Raw genomic sequence first — 23,119 nt, 5'->3', positions numbered from 1 at the left:
CTCACAAGAAAACATGTTATACTCGGTTTTCACTAATTTGTTTTTGTTTGTTTGATGTAACTTTAATTCTTAATCTACCTTGCGCATTTTGATAAGATAAAAAATCTGCTTCATCCAACAGTACCCAAAGTATTTATCTAGCCTTTTTAGTCGAATACAGATCCTTATGATCATACGAGTCTAACCAAAAACTTCCTCCTCCTCCTTAAGTCGTTCCCTCACTGCTGAGGATCGTGGCTTCGACGGAAACGTTGCAATAGGCTTCTCCATTTATTGCGGTCTTCAGCTTGATGGAGAGCCTGTGTCATCGGCATCTGCAGTTCTTTGGAGACGAGCCGGCCTAGCCAAGGTTACAATCGATATCGCTTCGACAACGAAAAGCTTTATGTCTCTCTATCACGCTTCCATATTAGTGCGACAGTGACAGTTGCGTTTCGATCGCTACGGAGCGTAAGCGATTGGCATCTTGGCTACGCGGCCTGGTCTGACCATCACGTGGGACTGGGTCCTCTTAGTCGCCTACCATCAACTTTGCCGGTTATGATGAGTTTTTCCAGATTATCAGTACCTACTCTGTTACCAAAAACTTACTCGAACCTTAATTCCAGGGAGAAGATGATGTCGAACCTCATCAAAGCCAACGTAGCCTCGGTGACCAAAGTTACCGGTCTCGTTCTGCCCGGCATGGTGAAACGCGGCAAGGGCGTCGTCATCAATATCGGATCTGCCTCATCCATCATTCCCAGCCCGTTGCTGACAGTCTACGCGGCGTCAAAGGTGAGAATAGAATGTTGGTGGCCGGAGTTACCGTCTCTTAAGGCTCCTCTTCACGTTGGGCCAACGCCAACGCCAACGAGGGACGCATTTATGCGTTAGAGGGAGCAAGTGATATTGCTATCTCATTCTACCTCATGGCTGCGTCCCTCGTTGGCGTTGGCGTTGGCCCAACGTGAAGAGGAGCCTTTATATCGGTAACAATTGTGACCAAGCTCCCTAGGTATGTACTAGGGAACTTGGTCGAGTAAAACGCCGCCGTTAGGGTCTCCTTCTCCTGCGGTCCCTTTGTTTCCCATAAAGTTTTAAGTCATAATGTATTGTTTGACATATTATCGTTAGGCATAAAACTGAAACCGTTAACTTTTCAGGATTTTCCTGAGGTTATTCTATAGATAGGTTAGGTTAGGTTAGGTTTGTTTTATGACAATCCTGAAAAGTTACGCGTTTCTGAGAAATACCAATTATGACTAACGAAAATTCGGACAAACAATACATTATGACTTAAAACTATTTGGGAAACAATAGAGACCCCCTTCTCCTCTATAATCCCAAGTCCTTTGCTGACCGACTTTTTACTGTACTCTTCAATTTCATACCTGTTTTAAATTCTTGCTTCGTAATAGGCATTTTATTTGCCAAACCTGTTTATTGATTGAAAGTGATGCGCATTGCAGACATTGACGTCATTGTTAACGGCCTCTTAGCTTAGTCGGTTGTCCCGGGTTCGAATCCCGGTAAAGGCATTTATTTGTGTGTTTGTCACAAATAGTTATTTCCTATGTTATGGATGTTTTTATAAGTAAGGAATTTATTACATATAATACTGAATAGTTTGTAGGAAGTTGGTTAAAATTTTAGTTTAAATCATTCATAAAAAGTAGAACGTTTGGTTAATTAAAACACACAGAAATAAAGTAAAATATTATGTTTGTAAAGTTTCACTCACGAATGCAATGTACATTTAAATTAAGCTTTGCTCCTGCTTGCGAATTTCTATAAAGTTGCTCGGTGTTCAACAAAGATAGTTTCTTGAATGAAGTATTCATAACTCTTTCTACAAATTCCTTACGTAACATTCTAGTGTCTGATGCCCCAAAAGGGGTTCATCGATAACCTTTCCTATCTTATCGTCCACGAGTATCTTTAAAAAAATAGTAATAGTAGACGCACACCAAACTGACGACCGGAGTTGTAACACTTCTCATTTTCGCTCGAGCGCTTGATAGTAGGGTGAGAGAGATAGAGATATGACCCGGGTCGTCAGTTTGTTTTGCGTCTACAATAATCATAAAATTTCCTTCCAGGCTTACGTGGACAAATTCACCGAGGGCCTCGACATGGAGTACAGGAAAAAGGGCATTATCTCCCAATGCGTAATGCCCGGTTTCGTTTGCACGAACATGTCCGGCATCCGCAGGAGCACCTTCTTCGCGCCTACCGCTAAGACTTTCGTGAAGTCCGCCTTGAGTCTCGTCGGTACTGTGTCTAGGACGACCGGGTACCTGCCCCACGCTATCTTCACGAACGTCATCAACTTCATCAATGAAGTCAGCGGGAACTTCGGCGTTTGGCTGGTCACCAGATCCATGGAGAACAGCCGCGCTCGGGCACTGAAAAAGTACAAAAAGCAATAATTTTTCTTTTTGGGAGCAAGTTAATGTTTCTCTTTCCTTTTCTTGTGATGCAGCAGGACTAATTTTATCTTTATAGGTACTTATAAACATATTTCTTCCTCCATTCACTAGTCTGCCTGTCAACACTATCATCATTTTAAAATTTTAACGTATCTGCTTTTGTATGCTTTCTTTCCTACTCCTTACTATGATCAATCAGTTTGCAGTGTATCTTTGAATGCTTATACGTACGTGCTTTCGTTCCTAGTAATTTTCAATCAGTTTGCGGTGTATCTTTGAACTGGGTCATTTAAGTTACACCTTAATTTTGGATTTAACGGGCCTATAAATTCCGGTCTTTTGATAGGCTTGCGTGGGCGTGGTGGGAGAGCTTTAATGTCATTTGGAACGCCTGCTGGAACCCGTTCACATGCGTAACAATAGACACCCATGTACGGGTCGCAACAGGAATTAATTTATTAATTTACCCCTTATATTATTAAGATTGTCGCAGTGGTGGGAAGTCATACAAATCCCACGGCACGCTGAAGCTAATTTGGCTTATTTTTTTATCTAAATCATATGTGAATTCAATGGACGCGCCCCCATAAGGAGTAAATCAAATTTAGGTATCATTTCGAAATCATTTAGGTACTAACAGTAGAAACACTAAATTATAATTTAGCATATTTCTTGCTGCATCACACTTCTTCCTTCACATTTGCATGCCATTATTTATGCCTTACACCAAAGACATTGCAAACGCATTAGTCAACTTCGAACCTTTAAAAATGTGATTTAGTAATAGTATAGGTACAAATATGTTACCCGGAGCGCTGTAATATTTGCATTTAAGAATTCGCTTTTTATCTAGGCTCAATGTCTATGAAGAGGGTAATTCCGAAAATCTTGATATTTTCATCATATTAGAGTCAATTTATTCTGATTATTCAGAATTCTGAAGTATTCTGAATTACCCAAATATATCTTATGTCGAGCTGTAACTTAACACTTTTACCGTTCATCTATATGATCCGAGTGTGTTGCTGTTTTAGTGACTTAGTGTAAAAATGTGAAATTCTGGACAGTGAAAGTGTTAAGTCTTGGAAGTAATAATTAATTTAATTGTTTTAGGATAAAGATTTCTTAATAAAATGGGATTGTAATACATGATATGATATGTATCACAGTTTGGTGTACTAATAAAATGCTTGATTTTAACTCTTAGTTTTATTAACTGGGTGGTGGACCTAAACCTAATGGGACAGGAATACCAAATTGTAAATAGCCATCCTTTATAGACGGCCCGATTCTAACTTTAAGATAAGTCAATTAATAGATCTGGAAACGATATGGATTAGATATGTCAGTGTCAAACAAGTGTCAAAATTGACGTTTCTTCAAAAAAAACGTCACTTTTGACACTTGTTTGACACTGACATATCCAATCCATATCGTTTCAATATCTAGTATTTGACGTATCTCATTGTTCGAATACGGCTGAGAGTCTGTTCGGAAAGAAAAGTCGTGGAATGTATTGGGGCCGGGCATACGAGTACATTCCACGACTCTTCTCTTTCCGCACAGACTAGTTAAAGCGTAATCAAATTAACATTCAAAAGATAAAAAACATCACACTACCACATTTAAACACTAGCATCGAGTACTAGTATTAGCTTACTTCGTCCCCTCCATTCCGACACCGTCAGTCTATGGTATCCGTCAACGGAATCTTCCCTTCATATAGTATATGGTATGTGTTAACGGAATGGCATAAACATTTTCGGACGTTTTTCTTCTAACAGGATCGATCGGTCTTAATCCTGAAAAAGGTGTAGTGTATAACTTTAAATAAAATTGCCCTTATTCAATAAGGCAACATAAATAACTACATTTACGATACAAGTGCTGAAAGTGGGTAATTCGCAACGTGTGGCACGCGGAACAAGTAGAACGCATAAATTAAAACACGACCGAAAGTTACGAATCACCTATTCGCACGTGTATCGTACAACGTTTTACAGTACATATGGCTCTTTAAACTTTCGACATACGCACGGAAAGTGCTCTTTCCCGCACTGGCCGCGTAGCCAAGATGCCAATCGCTTACGCTCCGTAGCGATCGAAACGCAACTGTCATTATCGCACTAATATGGAAGTGTGATAGAGAGACATAATGGTTTTCGTTGTCGAAGCGATAGCGATTGTGACCTTGGCTAGGCCGCCAGGTTCGGGATAGTAGCACCCTTGTAGCACCATATGTACCTACTGTAAACATTCATACTGCTCATATCACTACCATAATTAACTCATTACTCATTATTTTTTCAGGAAAGGGAAACTGGAAGCCTGAATTTACTCATTTTTATTGCAGACATATTTTTAAGATGTTGTTTAAAGTTAAGAGATTGTTTGAATGTTATTTTTTGTTTTCTTTTTTATCAGTTGAATATTAGCCATATACATGTTCAAGTTTTTAAATCGTTGACAAGCAAAATTCACTAATTAACACCATTGAAATTATTGGACAATAAACCGTGTTACAAGTGTAATAAAGTGCATTGTAACTTTAATTTATTGATAGTACTTAGTGACTTTTGCTTGTCACCCGACGATTAATGTTTACAAATCTGAAATTGAAAGAAGTCACGCTCTCACGGTGCATTAATTTTTGTTGTACATAATATTTTCGTATTTAATCACACAATCAAACGTACAAATAAAATAAACATATGTATAAATATAGACATCTTTTTTATAAAGTGCAACCAAACAAAAACTTTCACATAGGATTGAATATGAAAAGAAATGCAAAATGGTCTAAGCCACTAAAGTATTTGCTGCAAAATTTTGTAATTGCTTATTACGACAATAATTGTACAATAAATGTTAGGTCTAGCACGTTCCTTGAATGTAGGTTTAAAAAAAACTACATATAATAAGATTAATAAGTTAGAAACTTTATTTCTATTTTAAAGGTACTGTTTCAGTTGTTGGTTTTACGCGTATAATTTTAACAAAAATTCCACTACCCTTTTCTGATTCCACAAACATGATTATCGCTGACGTAACATATTTCTTAGACATTATAATATTACTTAAATTTCAAGATAGCGTTTAGAAGTTAGAACACGAAAAGTCTGCAGAGATGTTGATAGCCCACGCAGTGCAAGTGTTATTTTAAACGTCTAACTTCTATGAAATTATGACGTTCAAATAACACTTGCACTGCGTAGGCTACCAAAAGCGCTGCAGACTTTTGGTATAACGAGTATCGAAGAAAATTTAGACAAGAAGAATATTGTCAAAGTAAATTATAAATGTAGTTAGTACATGTACTGCCATCTTTCGACACAAATTATTAACACTATTATAACGCCATTTGACTAAAGAGGATCTTTTCGAGCGATGGCGACATACCTTTGGCCTTAGAGGATATAACCAACCTTTGGCCGGCACTCGAATAGATGGCGATACTTTTTGACAATTCAATTCAATTCGTTTAATACGGTGTTATCGGACATTTTAACACATATCGGTGAAAAAATAAGGGTCAAAGTAACATGGCGTTCTATAAGTGTTAATCATTTGTGTCGAAAGATGGCAGTAACTGTACTGACTACATAATTTAAGTACATTGACAATATTCCTCTATTTCAAATTCTCTTTGCTCTGACTCTATAAGATAAGTCTACAAGACATAATATGCTTTATGACCATAAATTATTTGTTAACAATACAACCTCATTTCATATTTTCGTTTCATATTATAGACATATAAACACTCTCAAATTGACTCCTGTCATTATTGTCATTAAAGTCAAATTTTAAAACCGCCAAAACCATCATCATAATGCAATAAAATATGCATTTCCATTAAGAAAATACAATAAATTTAACACCAGATTAAATCCTGACCACAACCACCACACCGAAACCATGAACGAACCACGAAATCTACCGCACCCCTACAAGAAATAAGAAATGTGTGCTTGTAGAGATGTTGAGTTGAATGGTACCATAATAGAATAATGTACCAGGTACTGATGATTATAATAACTATAGCCATACTAATAACATTGCTTTTCTTTATTTGCCGCATTACAAGGAGCAGGTAACACGGATAAGTTGGATAAAGACGTCCAATTGCAATACAGAACGCATGGAATTGTTACGCAGTAACGTAGACTTAGTCCAACGTTGTACCTACTGCAACTTTAGCGTTGTTCTCTACTGGCTGTGAGTTGGATGTGCAATTAAAATGTCATGTTTGCTGTACAAACGCAAGTTATTATCAAGTAGCATAGTAGCATAGTAACATGGATTTTTGTAATGTCAATACAGCAAAGCTGGTGTGAAGTCATGGAACAAATTACATAAAGTGTGTGTGTAATGGCAAAATTTGTTGGTGGGTAGCTTAATAGTCAACCATTTCCGTCATTAAAAAGATGAATAAATCAAATTAAATCATTGTTCAAATTAACCAAAACCCTCTTTTTTTGTTGCCTTTTTCGCGTGTGTGAAATGATGTAATGATATTTCGATGATCTTAATAAAGTGCAAAACCTTTTGAGATGTTTGTATAGTTTATGAATTATGTACCTATACTCTGTTATGAAATAAAGTTTGTCCAAAACGAATTAAATATTTTTTCTACTCGTGTACTTTTATCTGTCATTTACATAGTCACGAACGAACATATAAGGGCATACATTATTAATACTCCTTAAAAGTCTATAGTCTATTGCCCAAAAAAGCACTTGTGTCGTTTTAGAGACATTACGATACGGTAAGCTAGTGCAGGGTAGAGTCTGTGCGGAAAGAGAAGAGTCGTGGGATTTGAGGGCGCGCCAGTGCTATTTTATGGTTTTTGCTATGCTGACAACACTGGTCACGTGATTATAGTACGACACTAAAGGTCATGATACTTGTATCCCTTTTGTTCCGGTTTTTTACCACGGTTTACTAAACGGAGCCTGGTGGTGGTGTCGGCTCGTCAAATCAATCCTCTGATTTAGCGCAGGCACTAGTTTTCTTTTTAAAACACACTCTTGTTTTTATGTCTCAGATACTAAAAAGTGACAGTGCGATTGACAAAACTGCTAAAACTAGTTAAGAATCTGCCCAATACAACTGTAATTTTAGTACCAAACAAGATAGAGTCTCATTGATGTACTACCTAATCTGTGCAGTCCAACAGTTATTTTAATACAAAACCGGGTAGATCGGGTAGAAATTGGGCATTAGAACTGTAATTTTACTATCTGGGATATATTTCACCCATTGTAAACTTGACTTGTAATGTATGTGTACATTATTAATAATAAATATGAATAAAAATAAGTAGTGCATAAGTAGGTAGGCCTTATTGGGATATGTCCGGTTCTCTCATCTCACGATATTTTACTTCGCCGAAAAGTCTGCTAAATATGAAATACTTATAATTTCGTAACTAACAGAACCTAGTAAACGGACTTACAAATAAAGAAATATTTTTATGAAAAAGTTTTATTCTTTGTACTTAATCGAAGTCTGAATTAAAATATTCAATGTCACTTATGTTTGAGCTAGCTTCAGAACAACCAGGGACTGATGTGAGGAACTGGATGTGCTTGAATCCGGCACGTAGATTACGAATTCTTGCATATCACCTACTTAGCGGTCTTTTATTCGAGATACCGTAGGTACTTTTACACAATCCTGAAAAAAAAATACATGTAAATATGCATAAAATGGCAAGTATCAAGACTATTTGTCAGTTATTTTAAAGATCATGAATGACCTGCATATTTATGAAAATTAATATATTTTGAATGAATATACTTACCGATTATGTACCGCAGACAAGTTACTTAGGGAGCTTATTAAATAGGTAATTATTTAATATTAAATACAACATCAATACCCGCGAAAGCGGAAACACGTTCCGCGACTTTTTGTAAGTCGATAGTCGGCTTTTAGCCGTTTTCTTCCCCCTGACAAAACCGAACAATGTTAAATATAATTTTTCTTGTGGTTTTATGTACGGTTTCATCGTGTTTTGAAAATATTTTATACATAAAACTTGCGGTTTTTGTTAATAAAAATATACAATGACAGAAGTTTGTTTACTTTTTACAAGACAGGTGTCAAAGGTTTAATTGCCATATAAAATTTAAAATGTTAGTTCCCGTTTCTGCCACGACTCTTCTCTTTCCGCACAGACTCTAGCAGGTGCCACATACCGGTACATTGCTACCAACGTGACAAACGATTGAATGCATACGGTTTTTATTAAAAAAGAAACAAATTTGTACTGAGTTCATTGCTACCAACATAATAAAAAATACTTTTATACCCTACAGCAGCACGACCCTGGTGCGGTGCGGTAGTGTGTAACGGCTTTAAAAAAAACATAACCATAGACATTATTCGTTTGTTTCTCGTTTCCCGCCTTTCCCGGTAATTTCTTGTTCTTTGAGTACTTTGCGTTACTATTTGTTTTGCGTTCATAAAAAGTGTTGAAAATGGACAAAGAGGACAACATTGTTTCTACACCTGAAGAAATATCCGCTGCAGCACAAGCAGCGACCGAAAATTTGTTGCCTAAATACTAAATCGCAGCACCTATACGACAAATCTTACGAGAAGTTTATGGCGTGGAGATTGGAGCACAAAACTTCGTCAGTCTCTGAAAACGTCTTTGGTGTATTTTCAAAGACTAATTGGAAGCACCGGATCAGATTTATCTTTTAAGCAAGGTTGGTATATGTTACAAAAATTTTTGATTTAGGGTACACAGTACAACGAGCTATATTTATGTACATTTTATATTTTTGCATTGAAACTGAATATTATTTAATTCTCCTTTTTCTTGTTACAGGTTGCAGTAATATTTAGTATTTTGGGTGCTTGTCGCAGACAACAGTTACATACATATAGTAATACCTACTATCCAAAATTTACATTGACATTTTCATAAATAAAATTTTGTTTATAATTTTTTGTATTTTATTTAATATTGCCTACTCATAGAAAAAGCATTGTATGCAACGTTGTATAAGTAGTCAAAAAATGCTCATGGCGTATTTATTAACAATGTTCGCCTTCGGCTCACATTGTTACCCACGCCACTCACATTTTTTGACCCCTCTTATAAAACTGTTGCATAAAATACTATTATTTCCTTCCAAGGAATGGTATAAATTTCATAAGAGCTTACTCCTTCAGCTGTCCGGTGACTCGAATAAATTAAAAAGACGTAGAAGGATTATTCATTGCCTTACTAGTTATAACAACTGTCATCGTTTGGTAAGTAAATAAATAAAAAAAAAAAAAAGCCCCATTTATTCCATAACCAAAAAATTAATTAATTAAAATCTATTTTTTTTTTAAATATATTTTGTACACTTAAACTTATATATATATATACATTTTTTTATTTTTTTTTATTTATATAATTTGGTTAGGACCCCTCACGGGTAAAGGCCTCCTCCAGTTCTTGCCATCTTTTTCTGTCTTGTGCAGTATTGGGCCAGTCCTTATCTATGTCACGAAGTTCATCTGACCACCTGGCGCTTGGTTTGCCGTGTCTTCTTTTGCCGTCTGGTCCTTTCCACAGCGTGGCCACTTTAGTCCATCTTTTGGTGTGCATTCTAGCTACATGGCCGGCCCATTTCCATTTGGATTTTAAACTGTATTCTAACGCATCTATTATTTTTGTCTTTGCTCTAATATCACTATGTCTTATCTTATCCTTTAGTTTTATTTTCAGAATATTCCGTTCGATAGCCCTTTGGCAGCTTCTAATTTTGTTTTTGGCTTCTTCGGTGTATTTCCATGTTTGACTGCCGTATGTCATAGTTGGGAGTAGGCAAGAGTCTATTACTACCTTTTTCAATTTTAGTGGGAGACTGCTTTTTAGGACTTCTTTCTTACTCCAAAACATATTCCAAGTTTTCTTGATTCTTCGATCTATCTCTTCTAAGTTGTTTGATGCGTTAAAAGATATTTGTTTATCTAAGTACACGAAGCTTTTTACGTATTCAATTTCTGAGTTTTCTATGATAACGGGTGTTTCCTTGAAGTTTGTCATCAATTTTGTTTTTTGTACATTAAGTTCCAGGCCAATTTGTTTGCTAGCTGTACTTAGTGATGAGATCATGTACTGCAAATTTCTAGCTGTTTCGGCAACTAGCACGATGTCGTCAGCGAAGCAGAGATGTGTAAGTTCCTGTAGTGACATTCTTATGCCTCTGTTATTCCAATTTAAGCTTTTAGTCAATTGTTCTAGGACGATTATAAATAGAGTCGGAGAGAGCGGGTCCCCCTGCCGTACTCCTCTCTCTATTTTTATTTCAGGACCGGTATTTTCAAGCTTGACTCTACTTTTGCAATTTTCATAGATGTTTTTAATAATTTCTATGTATGTAGGGTGGACTTTTGCTGCAGTCATAGAGTTCCATATTGCTTCGTGGTCGATAGAGTCAAAAGCTTTTTGATAATCAATAAAGCCAAGGTAGAGTGGTCTCCTGAATTCTGAGTATTTTTCTATGAGTTGCTCTACTACCTGCAGGTGGTCGATTGTACTGAAACCTTTTCTGAAACCTGCCTGCTCTACACCAAGATAGGCCTCTACTTGTGGTGTTATTCTTGACTGTACTCCTGCTGAAAAAAGTTTATAAAGACTGGACATTAAGCTTATTGGGCGATAATTAGAAATTTCAGTAGGGTCTCCTTTTTTGTAGATAATAGTTATGTTTGATTCAGTCCATTCCTGTGGTACTTTTTTTGTATGTAGTATCTTATTAATAATCATAGATAAGGGTGTGAGTATGAATGGACAGCTAGCCTTTAATAAATCATTTGTTATACCGTCTGGTCCAGGACTTTTCCTTGTTTTCAGTTTATTTATTAGCTGAAGTATTTCCTTTTCATCGAAGCTTTTGATTGGACTATGGTGTGTTTCTATTTCGTTGTTTTCAGGAGTATCCGGTTTATTTTCCATAAGGGTTGATTGTCTTTTCTTGTATAGATTTTTATAGAATTGAGTTGCAATTTCCTGTATGTCTTGTCTATTTTCTGTATCGGTAGAGTTGGACTTTAATTTCGATATCCAATTTTTGCTTTTATTAAGCTCTTTGTATGCTCTCTTCATGCTTCCCGATGTTGATAGGTGTTTTTCTAGTGTTAATATTCTATGTTGATTATATTCTTGTTTAATGTTTTTGTTTACTTTTTTATATAGCCTTTTCAGTGTTGTTTTGTCTTCTTTCGTAAGTGGTTTTTTATTTTGCAAGTCATGTCTGCGTTTTATTAACTGTTTAGTCTCAATTGATATTATGGACGACTTTTCTTTACTGTTTTTAGTTGTAGAGCTTGTTACGCTCGATAATATACATTTTGTTATTTTTTCATATAATTCTTGGGTTGTCTCTTCCATAGTACTGTTTATTATTTCTTCTATGTTTTCTTGTAATCTCTTTTTGTACCGAATACTTTCTTCTTCGTTTTTAAAAACATGTGGCAGGGGTTTTTGAAATTTTCTTCGAATAAATTTTTGTTTTGATACCATCACTGTAGCGCGTAGAAGACGGTGGTCCGACGGGAATTTCGGTGTCAAGACTTCAAAGTTTCTAATAGTTTTCGAATGAGTAGTTAATATATAATCTATCTCATTTTTAGTATTTTTGTCCGGCGATATCCATGTCCATCGTTGTTTTAAGTTTTTATGGAATAAGGTGTTAACTATCGTAAGTTTGTTTTCTGTGGCGAACTGTATTAGTCTGTGTCCTCTCTTGTTTCTTATTCCTGACCCGTAGTTTCCTGTGATGAAGTTCTCTTCTTTTTTCGGTGTACCAATAATCGCATTAAAATCTCCAATAATAAATAGTTTTTTCTCCGAAATCAATTGCGCTTTCTCGATAGTATGGTAAAAGGTTTCAATGCTACTACGTTTGGTAAGTAGGTGCTTTTATTTATCTACACAATCTACTAGGTTCAGATTATTGCAGATCCTCCACTTCCGAGAAAAATAAAAAAATTTAAACTGTATTTTCGTTGACCCTCGCATATAATTATATGAACTGTGCACATGTATAAATGTATATCGTTACTACATTGAAAAAATCTCGTATCTCGCACTGCTACTCAAAGTTAAAAACGCAGTAACTCTGTATGCATTCCATACCTAGTTATCATATATCTTTTTTTATTGACATAACCAGATAGTCTGTGCGGAAAGAGAAGAGTCGTGGAATGTATGGGACCCAATCTTTCTTTTCCGAGTTTTTTTCAAAGTAGTCACGCTTTGCAGATTTCGGCACACAACACGCTCAAAAAATCGTTCAATAGTTTATTTCTGGTTAAAAGCAAGTCCGCACGAATTCCTAACCAGATTGAACTTTTCAGCGGTAGCAAACAGGGAGATGGAATTGCATTTTAATATTAATTAGAGATTGCACTAACTGCATTTCAGAGTTCCGTGGCCGTCACAAAACTCGGATGTAAATGTTCCGCGAAGTAACTTTATTATACTGGCTTGTAAGAATTGCATAGACTGACAGGAATTGGACTGTAGAGTTTAATTAATTATATATTTTATCTACCCCAGATTACTTATTAAAGTAATTTATTTGTTGCAACTCTGCGCCGCCGACAAACGGCTTTGGACAGAGTAGCATGGCAGTCTTTGGTGTCGGAGGCCAAGATCCACTTCGGGTCATTGCGCCACAGCATTAGGAAGTAAGTATTTGACGCAACGAAACGCAAAACGGTTCCATAATAATAATAAAACACATAAATTAAAAACTTAGAAATAAGTACCTACATAAAAAAAATCGAAGTCGTGATCGCATAGTAGGGTGCCCAGAAGACTTGGCAGCATTGCCCCTTTGGATAGCAATGCCGATCCGCTGAGCGAAATATTGGCCAGCATTATTTACTCTTCCTACCTCTACTCTATGGAATAATCCGCTTACAGGACTTAACCTTTCTTAGGTATCTCTATGTGTGTGTCGGTCTAAAATAATCGGTTTAAACCTCGGTCATGCCGTTTAGTTGGATCATAAAAACGGTTTATGAAAAAATGCAAAAAAATACTAGGAATCGGTCAAGATCTTTCAATCTCATACATAGACGAAAAGTACCGGAGGCGCTGGAAAACGCAGTGTGAGAAGGCCTTCAATAAGGGCCACCGTCAATTTTGTGAAAATCATAGAAAACCGTTACGTGAAAACATACAAACCGCTCATCGTTAAGATAAAATACCTATGTGTAAAGGTTCGTATGGAATTAAAAAGGGATTACAGATTTTTTCCTAGGTAATAAAGACATACTCGTAAAATGTTAACCCCAACTCGCACTTGACCGAGTGATCCGCATTATTTCGCTGTACGCGCCCCGACCATGCACTTTGTTTGCAATTTGAATAACTTCGGGGCGATCTTTTTGCGGCGGCCTGTAGAGTGCATGGCTCGGTTAAAATTAATGCATTACCGCCGTCGAAAATGTTACGTGTTTCATGAATTATGTTACAAAAAGTTCAACCAAGCACATTATTATTTTTTGCACAAACATTTAAAAATAATCATGTTTTCTAGTGTGAAGATTAAATTATAATAATATACAAACAACAATTTTGCGGTTAAATACTTAGTTACATCAATCTACAGAGTTGGTATAAAGTTTTTTTTCTATCCGCCACGTGCTCATATCAAATTACAATGTACTTACAGATGTAGTGCATAATTGTTTTCCTTCGTATTTTCACATAAACGTAAGTACTTAAGCTTGTACGTGCCTTGCTATTTCAGTCCGTCTCGGTACAAAAAGTGATAAGTACCTACTTACTTATCACTACCAATACATCAGCTCTTACTAAAACAAAGAGCAAACGGCCGCCCGTATCTCTAGCGAGGACCGTTTGACTCAAACCATTACTCAATTACAAAAAAAAAATCTACTAATGTAAAAAATTAAAATTGACTTACCGATAACTAGGACCTAGTCAGAAGCGTTAGAGGCTAGACTACCTACTCTGAACAAGTGAGGCTGAATTAAAATAACAGCTCAATTCGAAATTCTTAAAAGACCTAAAGAATAGTTACTGTATTTCCGAGCTAAAAATGTAGCATTTTGAGTGTCGAATTTTCCTCCCTTGTGCGGTATGCCCCCAGCTATGCACAGAGCTTTGTCCAGAATGCAAAAAGCTCGCCCAAAGCTTTTATCTGTGTTCGCTTTAGTTGAATGTTGGACATCAAAGAAGTTCTCATAGTGTAAATATAAAGCTCCATGCATTCTTGTATCCGTTTTGTGGAATTTGAGATGTGTTTTACACGCTTTTATTTAAGTCAAAAAAAGGAGGATGAATAAAAAATAGGTAAGTATATAGGTACTCTGTGTTAGGTTCAATATGCGTCTTCGCTGTGATTTTAATACCGCTTTTTAGGGTTCCGTATCCAAAGGGTAAAAACGGGACCCTATTACTAAGACCCCACTGTTCGTAGTGTTCGTGTCTGTGTCCTTCTGTCTGTCACCAGGTTGTATCTCGAGAACCGTGATAGCTACTATAGCTAGTTGAACAGTTGAAATTTTCACAGATGATGTAGGTACCTACTCAGTTCGGTGTGTGTGTATTGAGTATTATGTGATTCGGGTGTACCTGTTAAAAAATATAAACATATTTAGTCATAGCTGGTCATAGCATAGGTTAAGGTACCTTCTTACGTTTTTTATGGCATTAGTTATTTTAGTTAATCACAAGCTGTTTTTAACCACCTTCAAAATAAGGTTCACATTTCTACCGCATGGTTTTGTATCACTCCGCCAATTATGATTTGATTTTGACGATAATTTTTTTGTTTGGTACCTACGTCATAGTTCATGGGGGATTCCCTGATCCCATATAAATTTCTTGGTAAATGATTTAGGACATTTTTTAAGACTGGTTTTTATTCTGTTAAAGATTATGTTACTTAGAGATGACACTGCTCTATCGGCAGTGAAACAACAATTTTTTTTTTAAACGTTTTTTGTAGATTGGGGTTTGATAATTAGACTTATTAGTCTATTCATCAAACCCCAAACTACAAAATCGTATTGGGTATTCCCCATCGTTCCATCGTTATCTGTCGGAAAACAAGACGCAAATGATTTAGGTAATGAACATACATTTAAACGTAAATACTAACACTACCCTATCGACCCGGACAACGATTCTTTCCTTTGTCCTCAATCGGGCATACGACACGACACCCTTTTCTCCTTAACTTAAGACTATTTGTCCCAGTGTCGATAAAAGGCATTAAAGGATACCTACAGCCGGGCTAGCACATGACTGGCGCGACAGTATCTCGCGGCAAGATAGACTACTCGTCCCTCCTTTATTAACATGCTTGGAAAAAGACGGATAGTCTATCTCGCCGCGAGATACTGTTGCGCCAATCATGTGCTAGGCCTACTGATATTATCAAGATATCAATAACTTACAAACCCGTATCACTCTTTAGCTTCAGAGCAATGTGAACCTTGATCCGTTAAAAGCAAAGTTCAGTTTACAACAACAGTCAGATACGCTGATGTTCTGAATGATCAGGGTTGCGACAAATTATAGAGGTCTTACGCGACTGTGAATCCGTTGCTTGAATTTGAATGGCCGACCCTGATTGTGCTGATTATTTTTTGCCGACAAAATCTTCCCACTTATGGTTTCCTACACCGTTATGGCCAAGGATAATAGGAGGCAGGCGTAGAAACTAAATGAGAATACCCAATAAGCTCTACAGCATAACATACCGCATAGGCGGCGGCGGCTACAGGACACCATCGCAAGCGCGGACCTCTGGCCGAAGGGTGTGGTATTTCGGCGGTTCCGGGGCAACCTGCCGAACCCTACGCAGAGTCAGACGACGCTACGGAGCCATGCTGTTACCTCGTCGCCCAAATCTAATGTTTAGTTAACTTACAGAACTATAGGTAATCATAATTATGATCCATCGTATTTTCACGGAAACGTACGAACGTGTCTTGCTATATCAGTCAGTCTCTGTACAAAAAGTTTTGAGGTTGACTGAAATAGCATGACAAATACGAACGTTTCCGAGTAAATACGATGGAAAACAATTATGCACTACATCCGTATAATAATAATATACTGGGTGTGGCCTGTAACACGAGCAAATAATTAAAACATAGATTGTACTCCTCACTTTTGTTCTTGACAACTTTTAAAAATTATGAAATATTTAGACTCCCTATTTTTCATACAAAATAAATATTATCTTCAATGGACGCCATCGCCACGCCATATCATTGTGATTGACGTTGCTTGTCACGCCTTAAACATAACAAAACTCGCAATACATTGCGTCTTAGAATAAACTTTAAAGTGTATTCCAAATCAAACAAGTTATTTTTAAAAGTCGTTGAACAAATGTTGGTCAGTATGAGGAGTACAGCCTACAGTTAAATTTTTTGCTCATATTACAGGCCACACCCGGTATGTATAATATGAAGAATTGAAGACCGCCTAAGGCCCTACACAACGCGCCGCTTGTTCATAAGCGAGACCTTACAACTAACTGAACAATAGTGGTTGATTCTAATTGGCACACATTGTCGACAATACGCGGCGTGCCTTCCAATAGTTCCAATATGTTCGATTACAAGTATTTACATACATACATATGCAAAACGGTCACCGGGTTAGTTCGTATGCTAAGAAGACCGATTTTCGGTGGCAATTTGGTAACATTGAACAATAGCACATTAAGTGCTATAGTATTTCAATTATCATCTTGAATCGTAGTTTTTAGAGCGGTACTTAAATGGGCTAATATTTATTTGGTTAAAGTGTTTTTCTTTTTTGCCAGATTTTGATATAATTTAGTATTTTCCGTTGAGTTGCGGAAATATCATACATTTTCGCAACTAAGGGGATGATTTTGCAGTTAAATTGTGCCTATTATAGATTTATATGCTCACCAAATTTTATCGAATTCAGGCGAAAAAATACAGCAAAATATTCAGTCCTTTCCTGTGAAGGTGACCTTGTTAGGAACCCTGTTGAAATCCCTGAAATGCCGACTGAAAATAAATTCAAAGGTAAACTGTGGGGACTATCCGAACGCTATTTATCTGATAATTATGAAATATGTGCCTAACATTCAAATATATTACATACATTAATTACAGGCTTTTAAGCATTATAAGCCTACAATGTGCCCAACTATTCCCTAAAATACCTAGTAAATTGTGTCAACCTACAGTTAGCATCAAAAGTTGCGGATGAAACAAGAGATGTAAGATTTTAATATTTCAAGATTCTACAGATAGTTCGAAAAGTGTATACATATTTATGATACTGACTATGTATTAACAGTATAAGTGTTATGTATTAACAGTATAAATTAATGTCTTGGCATGCTGCAGCTGCAAACTTATACCTAGTGTTTGTCTGAATAAAGAATAAAGAACACGTCAAAAGTATCTGCCACCCTTCGAATAATTTTCCAAATAGTGTATATCTGTACAGTTAGCTTTCAAAAGTATCTATCACAGTATAATTATTGGTCTACGTTGAGTGTTGTACTTAGGTACCTACTTTTGAGTTAGTCTGGTACGCTACTTTTGATTCTGACTATACAGTCACCTGCAATAATATATTACACAACGAAGGCCACAAAAAAATCTGACACAGTCTTATTTGTAGAGCCAAAAGAGCGCGTCACATATTTTTGCGGCCTTCGAAGAAAACATATTATTGCAGGTGACTGTACTTGCTTAAAAAAGGATGTGACCGGTCCATTTCGTTTGAACACCGGAAAACTACATACAACTTTGGTAAAAGCACTCAAGTTACTAAACTAGTACAATTGCTCTCAGCAATATTCCAGGCGCCTGCAGCGAACTTGATCTTGGCTCCAGTGCAGAATAAATAATAGTACTAGGTACAGAATACTCACTCTCTAACAAAACGCGTCTGTTACGATGGACTGGTATGGCCGCTAGGTGGCGACAGCGCCACGCGCGGCTTATGGCTAGCCACCAAAATTGGTGTGGAACGGATGTACTTACTTTTAGCTACCTGTAGCAAAGCGACGAAATCGCGGAGTGAGCCACCTGCTCCAGATGCAAAGTTAGTTAGTATAATGTAGTGGACGATCTTTTTTCCATACAAACCTAATAGTCGCTATGTTCTTTCCTGGATATGGAATTGACATTATGGGATAGTTATTTATACAACAAGAGATCAAGATGTACATATGCAGGTTTCATCACGATTTTTTTTCACCGAAAACATCGTGACTATCTTTCGTCATCGTTTTGTTTCGGTGACTTATGGATTTATTCAACAAAATCCATGTTTTAGGTACACATTTTTAAAAACTCTTAACTACGAAAACTACAAAAAAAACGAAAAAGAGGGCTAGCTGTGGTTTATTTATATATCAAATAGTTTAAAAATATTTTCTATAATCTTCTATATATATATATAAATGCAAGTGTCCTGACTGACTGATTCATCAACGCAGAGCCGAAACTACAAAAGCCAGAAAGTTGAAATTTGCACACCAGATTGCATTTATAAAGTGTACAAGAGATAAGAAGCGATTTTGAGAAATTCAACCCCTAAGGGGGTTAAAAAGGGGATGAAAGTTTGTATGGGGTTAAAGTTTTCTTTTAAGCTAGGAATTTAAAAACTTCGTAAAAAGATATGTCATTAAAATTCAAGAAAACTAATTTCAGCGTTTTTGAAAATTCATCCCCTAAGGTGGTGAAAAAGGGGTTGAAAGTTTGTATGGAAGTCAAAAATTTTTTCGAGTGGTGGACTTAAATCTTTGTGTTTAGGGATATTATTAGAAGACAGGAAAAGTAATTTCAGCGTTTTGTAAAATTCATCTCCTAACAGGGTTAAAAAGGGGTTGAAAATTTTAATCCATTACAAATGCTTTGAAACTTCTTAGAAAGGCATAATAGCCGATTACAAAAAAAAGTGATTGCAACGTTTTTGGAAATTCAACCCCTAAGGGGGTTAAAAAGGGGATGAAAGTTCGTCTTCGGGTGCAAATTTTATTTTGAGCTAGGAACTTGAAACTTTGTAAAAATGTATCAAATTCAAGTACAAGAAAACTAATTTCAGCGTTTTAGAAAATTCATCCCCCAAGGTGGTGAAAAAGGGGTTGAAAGTTTGTATGGATATCAAAATTTTTTTCGAGCGCGGGACTTGAGTCTTTGTATTTGGGGATATTATTAGAAGACAATAAAAGTAATTTCAGCGTTTTGTAAAATTCATCTCCTAACAGGGTTAAAAAGGGGATGAAAGTTTGTATGGGGTTGAAGTTTTCTTTTGAGCTAGGAATTTGAAACTTCGTTAAAAGATATATTATTAAAATACAAGAAAACAAATTACAGCGTTTTTGAAAATTCATCCCCTAAGGTGGTGAAAAAGGGGTTGAAAGTTTGTATGGATATCAAAATTTTTTTCGAGCGCGGGACTTCAATCTTTGTATTTGGGGATATTGTTAGAAGGCAATAAAAGTAATTTCAGCGTTTTGTAAAATTCATCCCCTAACAGGGTTAAAAAGGGGTTGAAAATTTTAATCCATTACTAATGCTTTGAAAATTCTTAGAAAGGCATAATAGCCGATTACAAAACAAAGTAATTGCAACGTTCTTGGAATTTCAACCCCTAAGGGGGTTAAAAAGGAGATGAAAGTTCGTCTTCAGGTGCAAATTTTATTTGAAGCTAGGAACTTGAAACTTTGTAAAAAGGTATTAAATTAAAATACAAGAAAACTAATTTCAGCGTTTTTGAAAATTCATCCCCTATGGTGGTGAAAACGGGGTAGAAAGTTTGTATGGATATCATACGTTTTTTCGAGCGCGGGATTTGAATTTTTGTATTTAGGGATATTATAAGAAGACAATAAAAGTGATTTCAGCGATTTGTAAAATTCATCCCCTAACAGGGTTAAAATGGGGTTCAAAGTTTGAATCCATTACAAATGCTTTGAAACTTCTTAGAAAGACATAATAGCCGATTACAAAAAAAAGTAAGTACTTAATTGCAACGTTTTAGGAAATTCTACCCCTAAGGGGGTTAAAAAGGGGGTGAAAGTTCGTCTTGGGGTGTAAATTTAATTTTAAGCTAGGAACTTGAACTTTTTGCAAAAAAAAGGTATAAAAAAAAACAAGAAAACTAATTCAAGCATTTTTGAAAATTATCCCTTAAGGTGGTGAGAAAGAGGTTGAAAGTTTGTATGGAGATCAGATATTTTGTGAGTGCGGAACTTTAATCTTTGTATAAGGGCATAGGTACCTATTATGAGAATACAAGAAAAGTAATTTCAGCAACCAACATCAAAATCCACTTGAAATAAAACTTCATACAACTTGCTAAAAAAGAAAAGTACTTACTTAATTTCAACATTGCTTGGAAAATTATAGGTACTAAAGATGTAAAATGTTGAAGATAAGATTCCACGCGGACGAAGTCGCGGGCAACAGCTAGTGTTAATATAATTGACTAAGACTAAGTTTTTATGGAGAAGTTGTCGTCTACTATCCTTTTATTTTTATTGGCCTGGCAACATTTATGGCTCTTCTACACAATGGCCCAGCGCCGGCCACTCCAAGGGACGCATTTATGCGTTAGAGGAAGCAAGTGATATTGCTATCTCATTTTACCGCATGGCTGCGTCCCTTGGAGTGGCCGGCGCTGGCCCATCATGTAGAGGAGCCATTGCAAACAGCAACACTGGACCTTATGCCTTTTATAATAAGGTTTACCGATAGTCAGTTAAGAGCCCTTCAACGTGCACACTATAGCGCCACTGCTAAATAATCGTAATTATTCAGTTCAGTTACTTTATTGGTAAAAAAATATTTTACAGGTCACACAGGTACATTTGAAATAAGATAATTATTACAATTCTAGATACAAAATACTACATCAGTCAAAGTTTACAAATCTCTAAATATGATAATAATGATCGTGCAATAATTGTTAGTATAGTAAAATTATAATAATTTGTTTCATAAAGTCATCAACAGAATAACATGCTTGGTCTAGAAGTAAACATTTGAGTTTTTTATTGAATATTGAGTCGCTATCTGTAAATTTAATGTCATTAGGAATTTTGTTATATATTTAAATTGAACGAAAGATATTTAAAAAAATTGGGCCACTACGTACTGTATTTTGTATTTAAGTACCTTTTGAATACATCAGACTGGTTTTTATGTTGCTGGATTCGTCAACTCAAAACAAAAAAGGCCGTTTTAACTTTAGACGCATTATTTTTTTAATTTAAATAATTATGATTATTTATCAGTGGCGCTAGTGCACACATTGATGGGCTCTTAACAGTGTGGGCGATGGTTCAACACAACAGTATAATAGCTACACAAAGAAATAAACTGACACAAACTAACAATGTTAAACTAACTAACTCATCTCGACATGAAAACTCTGCAATGTTCTGCATTCTTCACATGTGTCGGACACCATTAGGCTAACGACGTCCAAAGTCTGGAATTTAACTAAATTCGAAACAAAGTCTGTTTAAATTCAACATTTTGAGTAGCGGTCGCAGTTCGTGCACCTGGAGAACTTTGGGAAAATGTAGATAAGGTAAAGTACATGGAGATTATACGTGACAGTTTCTAATACTTAACTGTTTTAGTTAGAGGATAGTCCACAACCACATAAAAAAAACCTGAACGAATAACGTTGCTTATCATGAAGAGTGGTATAAAACAAAATACAATGCCATTAGATTTTAAATCTTACCAGTAAAATATATAATATTAAATGCAATAGCATTTCATTTTGAGTTGTGCCACTGTTCATGATAAGCAACGATAAGTGTTTGGCAAAAAATGTAATTTTTGCTACAAGCTTTTATCGCTGACTGTACTTTTCTTACCACAGGCAACTAATACTCATTGAGACAATTCTGGAAACCCCAAAGACAATGATGAGGTTGCGATGTTTCATCACCGAGTTCCTATATGGCCACCTATCACCATCATCATTTCAGCTCGATGGTACCATAATAATTATTGCATTGTCACCCGACATAATTATGTATGTAAATTATCAGCTCAATCGATAAGTGGGTCAAAAGCTTGGAAAATTTTAACCCCACTAACAAACTTACATACTAACAGGGCGAGTTATACATATAAAAGCTTGTAATAAAATAAGAAGACTGACCTACAACTAATACCTATTATATGTAGAAAATGGCGTTCCATCAATAGGCTTATATTATAGCAACAATTTATTAGTACTGTAGAGAGTGTAGAGGCTTTACACCACATGAATAGTAGATTGTTAACCAAGGGATGAAAGGCACTAATCTCTGCCGAGGTAGTTTAGCGCTCGAACGCAGTGAGAGCGCCAATAGTCCGAGGCTGAAATGATGCTTTCGCCGGAGTTAAACATTCTACTTTTCATTTCAATACGAGGAAAGTAAAATACATATGTTTTTTAAAAACATGAGAAGTAGACATTTTTATTGTAAATCTTGAGGGTGATTTCAGTAAACAATTTAGGAAAAAGTATCGTTATTTATGGAATGTGGAGATACCTAAATATCTATTTATACCCAAATTTCAATTACTATCGTAAAAAAATAATAATATCGTATTTGGAACCTAAAATATTCTAGTGTAGAAACGTATCATTTTCTGCACACCTTTTAGAATAAAAATGATCCAGAGCATGAGAATAGAAAAAGCCATTT

General features: G+C 36.0%; 1 protein-coding gene across 1 annotated transcript in view; it reads left to right on the top strand.

Moving 5' to 3' along the window:
• Window positions 1-6,960, top strand: part of LOC134674541 (very-long-chain 3-oxoacyl-CoA reductase) — a 57,164-nt gene extending 50,204 nt beyond the window's left edge. The window contains exons 5-7 of the mRNA XM_063532648.1: window positions 609-777; window positions 2,082-2,395; window positions 4,722-6,960. Of these exons, the coding sequence (XP_063388718.1) occupies window positions 609-777; window positions 2,082-2,395; window positions 4,722-4,743 (505 nt within the window). The 3' untranslated portion in view covers window positions 4,744-6,960. The remainder of the gene's footprint in view (window positions 1-608; window positions 778-2,081; window positions 2,396-4,721) is intronic.
• Window positions 6,961-23,119: the final 16,159 nt, after the last annotated feature.

Source organism: Cydia fagiglandana, chromosome 20, assembly GCF_963556715.1.
Source record: "Cydia fagiglandana chromosome 20, ilCydFagi1.1, whole genome shotgun sequence".
In the NCBI taxonomy this organism is placed as follows: Eukaryota; Metazoa; Arthropoda; class Insecta; order Lepidoptera; family Tortricidae; genus Cydia; species Cydia fagiglandana.
The sequence above is the reverse complement of the archived record's forward strand: the minus strand, read 5'-3'. Positions and strand labels throughout refer to the sequence as shown.